At 29.6% G+C, this 15,191-nt stretch overlaps 2 protein-coding genes across 2 annotated transcripts; one reads left to right on the forward strand and one right to left on the reverse strand.

Moving 5' to 3' along the window:
- The first annotated feature begins 2,192 nt into the window (after positions 1-2,192).
- On the forward strand, positions 2,193-4,470 carry LOC136087592 (uncharacterized). Its single transcript, XM_065810801.1, has 2 exons — positions 2,193-2,472; positions 2,713-4,470. Exon 2 carries the CDS (start codon positions 2,812-2,814, stop codon positions 3,481-3,483), a length of 672 nt encoding a protein of 223 aa, XP_065666873.1. The 5' UTR covers positions 2,193-2,472; positions 2,713-2,811; the 3' UTR covers positions 3,484-4,470.
- Positions 4,471-4,805: 335 nt separating this feature from the next.
- LOC136086977 (uncharacterized) lies at positions 4,806-6,077 on the reverse strand. Its single transcript, XM_065809479.1, has 4 exons — positions 5,655-6,077; positions 5,339-5,608; positions 4,967-5,211; positions 4,806-4,896 (listed from the first exon to the last, which is right to left on the reverse strand). Exons 1-4 carry the CDS (start codon positions 6,075-6,077, stop codon positions 4,806-4,808), a joined length of 1,029 nt encoding a protein of 342 aa, XP_065665551.1.
- Between the last annotated feature and the right edge of the window lie 9,114 nt (positions 6,078-15,191).

The raw sequence follows: 15,191 nt of genomic DNA on the forward strand, positions 1-15,191 counted from the left end.
AGAATTTGATTCAAACAATCAAAATATTAGGCGGATTACTTCATAAAATTTGGCGGATCACTTGATACAAATTGGCGGATCACTTTGTTTTTTTGAAAAACAACCATTAAAGATTATAGAATCTGATTCAAACAATGAAAGTATTAGGCGGATCAATAAGTATAAATTGACGGATCATGTTGTTTCTTGGTAAAACAATCATTAAAATTAAATGAGTTTGATACAAACAATCAAAATATTACGCGGATCACTTGATGTAAATTGGCGGATCATGTTGCTTTTCGGTACTACAATCATTAAAATTTATAGAGTTTGATTCAAACAATCAAAATATTAGGCGGATCACTTTATAAAATTTGCTGGATCGCTTGATATAAATTGGCGGATCACGTTTTTTTTTGGTAGAACTATCGTTAAAATTCATAGTCTGAATCAAACAATCAAAATATTAGGCGGATCACCTTTTAAAATTTGGCGGATCGCTTGATATAAATTGGCGGATCATGTTGTTTAATTGTAGAACAACCATTAAAATTTATAGAGCTTGATTCAAACAATCAAAATATTAGGCGAATCATTTCTTAAGATTTGGTGGATCACTTGATATAAATTGGCGGATCATGTTGTTTTTTTATAGAACAACCATTAAAATTTATAGAGCTTAATTCAAACAATCAAATATTAGGCGGATTACTTTATATAAATTGGCGGATTACGTTGTTTTTCGGTAATACAATCATTAAAACTTATAGAGTTTGATTCAAACCATCAAAATATCAGGCGGATCACTTCATAAAATTTGGCGGATCACTTTATAAAATTTGGCGGATCACGTTGTTTTATTGTAGAATATTTATTAAAATTAAAGGCGTTTGATTCAAATAATCAAAATATTAGGCAGATTGTTTTTTGGTAGGAAAATTAATTAATATAAATTGGCGGATCACGTTGTTATTTGGTAGAACAATCATTAAAATTTATAGAGTTAGATTCAAACAATCAAAATATTAGGCAGATCACTTCATAAAATTTGGCGGATCACTTGATATAAATTAACGGATCACGTTGTTTTTTTGTAGAACAACCATTAAAATTTATAGAGTTTGATCCAAATAATCAAAATATTAGGCAGATCATTTGATATAAATGTGCGGATCGCTTGATATAATTGGCGGATCACGTTGTTTTTTGGTAAGAAAATCATTAAAACTTATAGAGTTTGATTTAAGCCATCAAAATGTTAGGCGGATCACTTCATAAAATTTAGCGGATCACTTGATATAAAGTGGCGAATCGCGTTGTTTTTGGTAAAATAACCATTAAAATATATAGACTTTGATCCAAATAATCAAAATATTAGGCAGATCATTTAATGTAAATGTGCGGATCACTTGATATAAATTGGCGGGTCAAAATTATTTAGTTTTTTTTGTCGTTCAATAAAGTTATAATATGCAAATACCTTCTAAATATCATATTTTTTGATTAAACTAAACTATATCTGAATCTTTTTGTTTTTGTTCATTTAATGAAATATGATTCGCTTTAGTAACGTATAAATGATCCGCCCCGCCGTTTGTAGCGTTTAAATAATCTATGAGATAGATTATACTGTTCGCTTTGCTGCTTTTTCAACTCCAAAAGACACCCCCCAAAACTAGCCATTACGGCCCCAATTTTTTTTTTTTTTTTGTAAAAAAGTGGATAAATTTTACAGATTACTTCAAAACAGCTGTGTACCTGACATATTTTAACGTCACCGTTCATAAGACTAAATGCAATCAAATTAACGCTTAAATTCAATTAGATATCCTTTATAATTGTTAAATTGATATAGAGTTACTAGTGAAGAGTTTCTTTAACTACTGTAAATGCATTACGTAGATAATAGAAGTACGTCGCAAACCATAAAAAAAAAGGGTTTGCGACGTGTTTTCACGCTTGCAAACTCATTTATTATGCCTTCCACAATGAACCACAGTGACCGCCAGGTTTGAAGTCTCCCCACATCAGATTTTTTTTTTATAAATACTTAGTTGTATATATGAAAATAAATATTTGGTTAGTAAAAACCTCAAGGGGAATGGAAAAATGAAAATCCAAAAATAAAAATTTTAAAATTTTAGTTAAAAAATATCCGCCATTTTCAAAAAAAAGGGCTATAATTTGCAAATCAAATACCGGCGTATTTTAATTTTGAACATACTCTGGTGGACAACGACTTGAGTTTTATTAAACGGCGGTCAACAATTTATGTGCTGTTTGTTTTAAAATCTTGGTAAAAAGTCAGCAAAGCTTCATAAAATATCTAAAGCTATTGAAGAAAAAATAAAAACTTTTATTTGGGATAGTTATGATCAAAATTTAGCAAACCATCCTAAAGTTATTTGTAGCAATTGTTATAAAAACCTTTATTGTTTGGAAAAAAACGATACAAAATACCTTGATAAGTGGCTAAAGCGAACTTCTCAGGTTAGCTGATAAAATTAATAAAAACTATATTTAAGACTTAATGTTTAATTAAATAAAGTTGTTTTAATAATTTTTAAAAAAGAAAGAGCTGTGTCTCAATGAACTTTAATAAACTTGAAAAAAACAACAACATTTAAACAGCTTGTTTTAGGAACTAATATGTCATCGATGTGTTTATTTTTATTGTGTTATATTTTTTATATTACTAATTTATATAGTTTTAGATTTTTTTTTGTTCAGATAAACCGTCAAGATTTCAGAAGAACTTCAGATGCTTCAGAAATATCAAAAGGTATTAACATTATAACTTCTGAGTTAAATGAAGATAAAAATGAAAGGATGTGCTTAAAATGTTGTGGAGTTGTTAAGTCAGGCATTATTCATTTTTGTAGTGATGTTCAAGTTGTGAAAAATTTAGTTAATGCAGCATATGCATTGGGATCAGCAAGTGCAGTACGTGTCGCTTCAAGTATTTTAAAAGCAAAAGTGGAAAAGGAAAATATTTTTAGAGGTGAAAAATTCACAATTGCTACTCATGGGAAACCATTGACTATTGTTGTCGGAGCTAAAGACAATAAATGCGACCTTGCTAATTTTAGTCAAGTATCTTTTGGAACAATCATTGAGCTTATAAAATGTTTAGAACTATCTCAAGGTAAAACCAAAAAAATGTGTTCTATATTTAGAAAAAGTCTTGGCTTTCAAAGTAGCATTGAAGGAAATATGGTTAAAAAATTAGAGCCTTTAAAAGCAGAAATGAATGAATATTTTTCATGTAAAGAAGAAGAATTTGTTGAAGCTTGCAATATAGTAAATAAATCAATGGTTTATATTAAAGATATGGATGAATTTATTCATGATATAATCACTGAAAGGAATATTGACCCTCTTTCTACAATTGTAAGAGTTACTGTGGATTCTGGTCAAGGTTTTTTAAAGGCCACTATGAATGTTTTTAATCTGCATGATAAAACTAGCAACCAACCTGACCTTGATGATGCTGGAGTTTAGCGTTGTTTTATTGTTGCTATTGTAGAAGGAGTGTCGGAACACATTGGAAATCTTAGAAAATTAGTTGATTCTCTTAATCTTCAAAATATTAAGTATTCTGTTGCATTTGATTTAAAGTGTGCAAACTCAATGTTTGGCATTACAAGCTATGCTGGAAAATATAGTTGTTTGTGGTGTGAAGGAGAGAGTCTTTTGGATGGTGGAGAAAAACGAACTCTTGGTTCCCTCGATTATCATTACAGTAAATACACAGAAACTGGAAAACCAAAATCAAAGAGGGCTGATTATAAAAAATGTTATTAATCCAAGATTATTATATCTTGAAGAGGATCCAGACACAATTATTGAAAATTTAGTTCCAGTACCTGAATTGCATACATTAATCGGAATAGTTACAACTTTTGGAAAACTATTATCAAAACTATGACCTGGCATTGAAAAGTGGTTAAACTCAAATTTCATATTTTAGAGAGGTTACCATTGCATTGGATTTGATGGCAACAATGCCAACAGACTTTTAGATAAGTTCTTTCTCGTGATATTGCTGATCGAGGAAAACTTGATTTACTACCAGTAATTGAATGATTAAGAAAGTTTCAATCAATGAAGCAAGCCATCTTTGGAGAAAAAATTGGTGATATTGAATCTGTTGTTTTCGAATTCAAGATATCTTATGCTAATTTAAGGGAATATATTAATACTTACTTTGAAAACATTTCTTTGAATATACTGTGGAAAGTTTATTTGCAGTTACCATATTGTACCATTTCTAAAAAGTACCAATACTGATAATGGGCTTTCGACATTTAATAAATAGTTAACAAGTTTACTATTCAATTTAATATATTTTACTACACAACTATGTCAAAACAATTATTTACAAAGTATTTTAATAGCATCAAAAATACTTTTAATTGAGTATTAATAAAAAAGAATGCTATTTTTGTATTTCAAAGCTTAGTCAAGATATTTTTCACATTAAATGCATTTTGTTGTTGTTTTTATACCTACATTCTTTTTCTTTGTAATCTGTTATATAAATGTTCTAACACTTTTTTAATGCCTTTATATTATGGGAGTACACAAGTACAGAGTAAAAATTAAGTTTCTTCATGAAATTATGTGAAATATATGAACTTTAATAAAGCTAACGGTGTACCGCCCCTCCCCTTTTTATCTAAAGTTTAGATGTGTAAAAATTTTATTCTAGCCATTCCTATGGAGGTTCTTAATACCTTTACTTAACTTATATATTATGTTACTTCTTAATAAGAAAAAAAAATTGGATGTGGGGAGACTTCAAACCAGGCGGTTATTGTGGTTTACAGTGCTTCATAACTTAATGTTCGTGCAACCTCGTTCTCAATAGGCAGCATTGCTAAGGAAGGCAAACGTTCATCGACCATTGTTGACCTTTTTAAAAATACAAAGAAAAAAAGCTACACGTATTTATGTATAATGAAGCAAGATTATTTATACTAACCTATGAAATGTTTTAATTAGTTTTAACTTGCTGAAGCTACGTTCTGCCTTTGCAACAGTAACTGGTAAAGTAGGAATGATTCGTAACGCAATAACTAGATTGGGATAAGTTTCTTGCAGCTCTTCTTTGTAGATGTAGTTTAGGAAGTCATATGCAGATTTTAGGAGAGCATATTTTTCCTCCTTTATAACTATCACCAAACGTTTTAATTCCGATTCTAAATCCTCAGAATCTATATCAGCAAGCTTTATTTGCAAATTTTTGCAATAAGCAGACAAAATTTTCATTAAAAGCTTTGATAAGACTCTCAGATTGGTAACGAAAGTCATAAAGCTTTGTGACAATGCTGATCTGTTCAAAACGCTCTTTTACTGATGCAATTGACATATCAATTAGTGGCAAAAAGAAATTTGCTTTATACTGATGTTCAGGTTGCCAAGTGTGATCAGCACACTCGTATGAATAAATCGATTTTTTTTTTCGTGAACGCACCATCGAAAAAACCTTTTCAATACCCAATACTTCTGCGATTTCTGATGCCTTAACACGTGCTTTAGAAAATCCATTTTCGCGATACTCATAAAAAAACGCTTTTGTTGCATTTATTTCACTAGCTAATATGTCGAGAGAGGTTGCAGAAGACTGAAGCAGCTTACTTGATTTGTTAATTTGAAATAAAACGTCATACCAAATAATGATTGATAAAAAAAGGCCATGTTCTAATATATTCTGTCAGCGATCGTACTTCTGTGGCTGTTGCCCCATCTCTTTTTTCTAAGACATGTTCTTCCAATTTTTCAAGTGCCTCTAAGATTTCTTTTAAATAGAAGCGAAGTGGTTTAACACAGTTTATTCTAATTTCCCATCTGGTATCTGATTGTGGCTTGACTGAAATTGCCAAGCATGATTTTAAAATTTCCCATCGAGGAAGAGACGATGAAAAGAGCCTGTATAACCTTGAAAGAACACCAAAAAAAGAAATTGCACTGATGGATGACAGTGCACCATTAAAAATAAAAAGATTGAGTGAATGGTTAGCACATGGAACATATAAGGCCTTAAGATTCATTTCCAGAAACCTTGCTTGAACACCTTTTACTTTTACTTTCATATTAGCACCATTATCTTAAGATTGACCTCGACAGTCTAAAAATTTAGATCCCAATTTTTTGCCTGATTTAAAAATGCATTGAAAAGCCCTTTTCCATTGGTATCATTTACTGTGAGATATTCAAAGAAATTTTCGAAATGTCGATACCTACTCCAGGAGTACATGCTACTGATCGCAGAATAATGCTCATTTGTTCTTTGTGCGAAACGTCTGGCGTACAATCTAAAATAATAGAATGGTATTTTGCCTTTTTAACCTTAGAAAGGTTTTTGGATTCAATCTCCCAGGCTAAAAGTCTAACCAACTCGTTCTGTGTGTCATTGTTTAAGTAGTGCTCCTTGGCTTTGTCCTAAATTCTTTGCATAAGCTCATTGAGAACGGTATCATACTTAGCCAGTAATTCAAACACCCCAAGAAAGTTTCCATTGCTCTTTGAACCAATGGCTGTGTCTGAACCACGGAATGCAAGATTTCTTGCAGAAAGAAATAAGGTAATGTCTAGTATCCTTTCTAACACAGCCCTCCAAAATATCCGCTCTTTATGAAGCAACTTTTGTTGTTTCTCGTCTATGGTAGCTTGATTTGCAATGCCTGCATTACCAAAATTGAGGAAAAAGAAATTAATTAAGAAAAAAAAAGTAACAAAGCAATAAATTAAAGAAAATATCAGTTAACCTTTTCGTAAAGTCATCCATTGTTTAAAGCACTTGAAATGTGCACTGCATGTTTCGTGTTCTTTAAGTTTTTTTGACAAGCCTTCCCAAGTGTTTATTCCTTGCCGGAATGGTAAAGAAGTTATCCCAAAAAGTTTGAAACAAAAACAAAACACTTTATTGCTGTTCAATATATGAGCCATGTGCGTTCAAAGATTTCTCCATTCTTCATCTTGCGGTTATAATAATTCAGTGAAAATCGTCTTCTTTCTAAATTGTATGGAAAATCAATTTCGAAAGAAGTTTTTCAAAAATTTTTTGAAACCACGTTTAACAATGTCACACCTCTGTGCGTCAGAAACATTATCTGGCCATTCAGAAGGATCATCACTGAGAAAAATAGGCGGAATTGTTATGCCATTTGACATAGACTCGCATATCAACCTACCTGACTCTACTCTAGTATTCAAATAATGACAATCAGAATTATTTGTAGTTTCTGTTGGTATCGAAACACTTCTAGTCTGAACTAATGGTTTCAAAAAATGTGTTAGCTTGGGGTGATTTGCGATTTCCTAACTGGCTGCAGCTTTTTCTCTTCTCTTAATGGCACCACTTTTCACTTTTTTCATACCAATAATTATATCGTGATATACTATCGAAATATAATTATAAATTTTTGAAAACCTTCATTTTTTTTTTATATATATAAAAAACTAACAACGCATAATAATAATAATAATAATAATAATAATAATAATAATAATAATAATAATAATAATAATAATAATAATAATAATAATAATAATAATAACAATAACAATAATAATAGTATGATATTATTATTGTTATTATTATTACAGAAGTTTGATCATTGGTATAGAGGTGAATATGTGATTATTCAAGACAGCAAGAAGTTTGAATGTCCTGCAAAAGTTAACATGAAATATGTATATTTTACATGTATATTTTACTATGTATATTTTACATGTATATTTTAACATGTATATTTTACTAGTTTAAAGGTATTTTACAAATATTTGCAAAGCAGCATTTTTATTTTTTATTTATTTATTTTTTAGTCATATTTTTAATGAATCTATCGTTGTTAGAAAAATTATAACATAAATTCTGTCATTTTATTTTCAGGTTGTCAACATGACAAATTATTACAAAACCAAGTATCAAGAGATATTCGAAATTCCTTGATGAAGCATAATACTTTTATATTTTGTAGAAAAATTAAAGTTGCAATATACTGCCTATTATGTCACTGAAATCATCCACTTGGAAAAGTAATAACTTTGCGCTTTGATGCTATATTGCAAACTGTGTTAATCATTAATTCTTCTTTTTTTTATCATTATTACTATATTTTTGAAACATATTTTTCAATATTTCTATGATTTGTTTTATTGCATATTATATAAGTAGTATTGTAATGCTAGTAGTAATGCTAAACATTATTTTTATACATGTACAGGGTTTTAACTAATTTTATATTATTTGTGCGTAATAATGTGTATGTACCTTTCATATCTTGCTACTGTTTTATTAATTGATGTAGTAGTACTAATGCAGATAAGTAGTTACATTTTGTGTTACTCAATACTATTTTTAGAATGAACTCATGTCTTCAAATGTATGTGAGATGAAGCGGCTTTAAAAATTACGATTAATGATATGTTTGGAAAAAAAGATTTGCCTCCTTCTAACAACAGAAGGTTCTATCCAAGAAATAATATCAATCGTACGCACATAGTCATTGAACGTCAAAAGCTTAGATAATTTTTTTTATTTTAATTTTTTAGTACTTTTAGATGTTTCATATTATCAAAAAATTTTTTTGATTTATTAATTTTTCAGATTCTCAAACATTGATCAAGACTGTTTAGAAAACAAGATAAATGAGTGGAAGGTTTCTGATGCCACTGTCAAAATACATTACCATCGAAAAAGAAGTCATAGTAAGAATGAGCTGTTGTTTGTTTATCAAGCTGGTTGGCAAAAAAAACTTCTAAATAAATATGGTAATGAAATGGTGTTTTTAGATGCAACTTACAAGACCACTAGATATTCATTACTATTGTTTTTCTTAGTAGTTAAAACTAATTTCGATTTTCAATAATAATATTAGATGAAGATAACTATGATATATTCCATGAAAAACACCTTTTAATTTTTCAAAGTTGCTTTCACCTTTAAAAAAGTCATCTTTGTCTTTTAAAAAATACAACTGTAAAAGATCAGAATGACATATGTAAAAAACATATTCCCATTTATTCTGGTGTCAATGTTAGGAAGATACTTAATACTATTAATTAACTTATCATTTGAATTTGAGGCAAACTCTGATGAAATATTGATGTTACATAAAACTCTTTCTACTCTAATAGACACACTAAACAAATGAAGAGTAAGAGAATCTGGGATTCCTGTCACTCAAGCAAATAATAAATCAAACTAATAACACATTTCTATTCCTGTACGGAAACTAGTAAGTGACCGCGGCCCCGACTAAAAACAGAGGTTTTTGCAAACCCGGCCGCGGCTAAACAAACACAATTTGTATGGGTTACTAGACGGGGCTGGATTTTTGTTGTTGTTGCTGTTGTTGTTGCTGTGTTATTTTATTTTGTTCAAGTTAAAATTTGTTGTGAAAGTTTAAGAAAATATAAGAAAAAGTCACAAAAATGATATATACAAATATAATATAATTCATAAATATTTACAATGACAAATAAGAAAGAACAAAGTAGATCAGATGGACATATGGTGTCTTTAAAAGATAGGAAAAGAAGCGATGATGTTAGAGAGAGTATGAGAGTAGTAATTATATTTATAGTGCGTATCAGAGAAGATGATAATGATGCCAATGATTAAGATGATGATGATGATTATTGCCATCATCATCATCATCATCTTAATCATCATCATCAACTATATGCTTGATGATGATGATAATGATGATAATGATGATGATGATGATAATGATGATATTATGATGATGATGATATTATGATGATGATGATGATGATGACGATGATGATGTAGAGATGATGATGATGAGATGATATATATACCTTTATATAAAATATATATCATGAATTTTAAATAACAATAATATATTTATAAGGAATATCAATAGTAATGCAGCCCCGGTCACAAACCCGGCCCCGGCTATGTTTTATGAAACCTGGTCCCGGTCAAATATCAACCCCGGTTTAATATTTGACCGGGGCCGGGTTTTACTAACGGAAACCAATAAAAGCTCAAACTAAGCGTGTTGGATCACAAAAAGAAAAAACATCAAATGCTTCTAAAGTGTTCATAGTAGAAGAGAGTTACTTAGTTGACTCGATTGAACATAAAATAGTTGATGAGTCTGTAAACAAAGAAAGGTTTGTTGTTGACCATGAGATTATGATGTTATTTCACATAATAATGATGAACATTTAGTAGAAAAACTGGTTTTACTTCCTAAGACAAAACTCTCATCAGATGATATGAGTGATACTACAACCCATCACATGTTGTTAGACAATATCATCCATTCAGTACAATAAATGATAACTGGTGTTTCTGGTCTGCAGGATCGAGTTTTGGGGCAAAATTTTTCATTTTGTGTGGTGAAGGACTCCTTTGTACAGGTATTACATCATGGTGATGTACACTGGCTGACAATAGGCACTTTTGGCTGCTCTGAAGGTGAGGTATTTCTGTTAGACAGCATGTTTAAGGGCAAAATAAAGAATTATGTTGTCAGACAAATTTGTGCAATAATGCAGTGCACCAAAGACAGTTTGAAACTACGAGTCTTACTGTGCAACAACAAGCAAATGGTGTAGACTGTGGTTTGTTTGCATTGGCGTTTGAACAGCACATTGCTTGTACCGGCTCAAATCCATGCTACGTTTCATTTGAAATTGATGAAATGAGAAACCATTCATTTAAAAGTGTTATAGAAAACCACTTAAATAAGTTTCCAAAGACTGGAAAATTGACTAGGTTTTGCAAAGAAAAAGAATTTAATTTTACTCTTTGTTGCGTATGTCGGCAAATTTGGATAGCTTCTGATATAGTTGTCAAAGATAAGTAAGTGAAATATTTAGTAAGTGAGTTATTTAAATAATGTTTTAGCTTTTCAATCTAATTAGTTACACACACACGCACACATCACACACACACACACACACACACACACACACACACACACACACACACACACATACACACACACACGCACACATCACTTTTATTTAATTTACACACATTATTTTTATTTACTTTTTTTTGACTGTTTTTTTATGTGTTAATACATTTAGACATATGGTGCAATGTGAAAAATGTGAATGTTGGTTTCACCATGTTGGTGAACGCATACCTGATTTTATTTTAGAATGTGAGAGTGTTGAATGGTTTTGTTCGCAATGCACAATAACTTTACCATGTCATACTTTAACTTAAAAGAAATTTTGGCTTTAACATTTATAATTCTTTTTTATGTAGTTTTAGTAGTTTAGAATTTTTTTTTCATGGTAGGCAAAAAATTTATGTTAGATAAAAGATCTTATGTAAATAGTTTTTCATTTTCTAATTTTCTTAATATTTAGTTTTAAAGGATTACATGATAGCAATGTCTAAAAAATTTTGTTACCTAAATGAGGTTTATTTTAGCCAAGAGTTCCTTAAGTAAGATAGACTGGTTAAGTAAAGGCTATGTTCAAGAACAAAATCAATTTTTTCAAAACTAAATGGTTCTTTTTCAGCTCTGCAAGTGGTGTTGTTGTCTTTCAATTTATTTATTTTTACCGTAAACACTTTTAATTTCAGTCAAAGTATAAATCTTAGTATTTATAATAAGTATTTACTATTGTTTAAACTTTAATGAATATATAATTTTTTTAAACATAAAAATTTTCCTTTTTTTTTAGTTGCGTTTGTCATTGCTTTATTAGTTTGCCTACTGTTGAAACATAGTTTTAATTTAGTAAATTTATATGATGTGAAATTTACTCTATTACCCAGTGAAAAAGCGCACATGGGATACGCGTGGATTTTTTCCATATGTAACCCTTGTGGGGATTATTATTTTGTCCCATGTGGGTTTCATATGGTAAATCCCACATGGATTCCATATGGTAAATCCCATATGGGATACGCGTGGGTTTTTACCATGTGTAACCCATATGGGGATTATTATTTTGTCCCATGTGGGTTTCATATGGTAAATCCCACATGGGTTTTATGTGGTATATCCTACATGGGATAGAAGTGGAAAATACTACATGTTATAGATCTTAAATGCCACATATTTTAATCCAAATGGTATAAAAGTAGTCAATAATAGACAAATGAAAGTCCGAATGCTTCTATGATAATTTTAAATATTCTTTTAATTTAAAAAACACTTAAATAGTAATTTGAAATTAATCATCGAAGCTTTCAGAGAGGCTTAACTTAATCTGGTATTTGCTACTTTATCCCATTTGGTATTCAAAATGTGTAGCATTTTTGATCTTTTACATGTGATGTTTTCCACCTATAACCTATGTGGGATTTACCTTAAACTATTATGACGAAATTTTATAAAATTAAAAAACGTGTTGTAAAATGAATTTATTTAAAAATAAATGCTATTAATCAATTCATCCAAAATGAATATTAAAAATATTATTTTTTCTTTTGCTATTTACACGCCGTTTTTTGTCGATTGAATTAATTAAATCGCTTCGGCTTTCATAATACCAAGGTTTTTAGTATCTTCTAACTTTCTTCAAACATTTTCTAAAAAAAAAAATATAAATACAAATATATATAAATATATATATATACATATTTATATAAATATATATATATATATATATATATATATATATATATATATATATATATATATATATATAGAGAGAGAGAGAGAGAGAGAGAGAGAGAGATTTTAATAAGGAGAGAGAGAGAGAGATTTTAATAAGGAACCTTATTAGTCGAGCAATTTAAATTATTATCCAGGTTGAAGTCATTAATGACTACAATATTTCACAAATAATTATTTCCTAATTTATTACTTACAATGACTAACGTATTACGAGTAATTGAACACATATTATGCGTAATGAGCTTGAACCCATGAGGAGAATCCTGAAAAAAAGTGATCAATTAGGATAAGTTGTTAAACAAAAAAAGAAAAACAAAAATGTAAAAACCTACTTTACAATGATGTAAACATTGGGTGCAATAGCCACTGGATGCATAAGTATCTTTATTTTTTCGTCACACACACGGCCTTCTATAATAACAGGCCTTGACATCGCGCAAAATGCCGTAACAACTGAAGGCCGATTAAACTTTCACTTTTATTTATATTGATATATTTTTATATTAGGTAGGGTGTAATGGCAGTCTATGTTTTCTAATAATAATCTCTAGTAAAGACGGAAATATAAAAAGAAAACCAAAAAATTGTTAAAAGATAATTTTTTTTTTCGTATTTCAAATTTCATTAAGAATATTTATGTAATATTAAATAGTATCAATAACAAGCAGAACCATAACAAAGTATATATCTATATATTAAAAAGATAACTGTATTTTTAATTTTTTTTTGCTAAAAATGGTAACAATAAAAATCACCAACAATGAAAAACACCAACAAAAGTTGATTCAAGCAAAAAAAAAGTTTTATCAATATATCTCAACAAGGTAAATATTTACAAATCCAAACATATTGAGAGACATATAGGCTAATGAGAAAATAAAAAACATAACAAGTAAATAGCATAATAAATTACCAAAACTAATTTTCACAAAAATTATGATAGCTTTAGTATTTTCGTTTTAGATTCTTTGCTACTGCTGGGAGTGGTAATTAGTGAGTAATTCTTTAGCAGAATATTAGAATATACTCTGCATTGTTTTTTTGTGATTTTAAATTTATATTTGGCAGCAATAAACTGAAACTGAGTAACACAAAATGTTCTGCATAAAGGGTCAGTAGCATCTTGAAAAAAAAAATAGCAAAATATTGACCATTAGGCAAGAGTATCAGAAGGAATTTCAAGTCCGCCTCTGTTTAGGCAATTCAGATAACTTCCATATTTATAATAATAATTGGTAGAATCATCATATATTTTTATTTCGCTTTTTTGCACATAGCTAGCTATGTACACTATAGCCACTAATGTAGATTTATTAACTGAGCTTTCAAGATCATGTATATTATCCAAAAGTTCTTTTTCATCAGTAGAAATCTCTAAAACATATGTCACAAGTATGACCATCGATACCATCGATACAGGAATGTCAAGTTGTAATATCAATTTAGTATGTTGAATATTAATTTTTTCAATTGCAGATTTAGCAATTAAAAAGTAAGTACCTCCAGATCCCTGTCGAAGCTTAGAAAAAGCTTTTTCAAGTGGATCTGTTGAAAACCAACCTAATAAGACATACTTTGCTCCATTACTCAACAAAGTTTCTACGAGATCAACAAAGCCATAACATGAATGCAATATTGCATTGCTAGTATCTAGTGTAAGCTGTTTTACACGCTTACCTGTAGGTTTCATAAAATTTGACAGTTCAGCAATATCTCGTAGCAGTTGTAACTGTTGATCACCAACTGAGTGGATTTCTCTGCATAAATCATTTCTAAACCGAATGCCAGCACCAGTTGCTTTGACATTAACAACATTCGAAAAAAATTATTTTTTCAATAAAAACAGCAGTACCTTCAAATGTTTTATTTTCAATCTCTGGATGCGTTCTTAATGCAGCTACTGTTTCTTCGCAAAAAACAGACAAACAAAACTTTACAGATTGTCTCTATTGGTTTTGGATAAACTGATTTAGCTGTAAGTTTAGAGAGTTTAAAAAGACTATTGCACTCAGTTTTATATAAAGTTTCTAAATCACTCCACTTAGCCTAAGCCAGTTCTTTATTGTTCAAAAATTGAAGTTTGCCAGTCTTTTTTGTCAACCAATTGTTTTGTATAGATTTTAAGAGATGCACATAATCATACAATAAATATATACCTGATGTTGTTAACCATGGTTTACTATCAACTGTTTTAAACATTCCAAAAAATCTTTGATTTACACGGTTACCATCAGTAATTATTACCAGTGTCTTACTATTTTCAATATTATTTATTGTATCAACAATTTTTTGACATTGAGCAAACTGAAATTCAGAGGAAAGATTTGCAACAGGTTGAGCTCTACATATAAATTCTGGACCTCCAAAAAGAAATTTAATCATAAATGATAAAATTGTTTTAGCTAACTTTTCAGGGTAGTTTACTACTTGACCAAACAAAGCACCTTTTTGGTAAAGTAATGAAGCTTTGACATAAATCTCATCAATTAGTAGTATGGAAGTTCTTTTCAATTGATCTAAATTCAATAAAATACTATTTATGAAAATTAGGTCCTCCATTGAGCTTATTTTTGAAGTCAATCGTGT

The sequence above is a fragment of the Hydra vulgaris genome, chromosome 11 (genome assembly GCF_038396675.1).
Source record: "Hydra vulgaris chromosome 11, alternate assembly HydraT2T_AEP".
Taxonomy (NCBI): Eukaryota; Metazoa; Cnidaria; class Hydrozoa; order Anthoathecata; family Hydridae; genus Hydra; species Hydra vulgaris.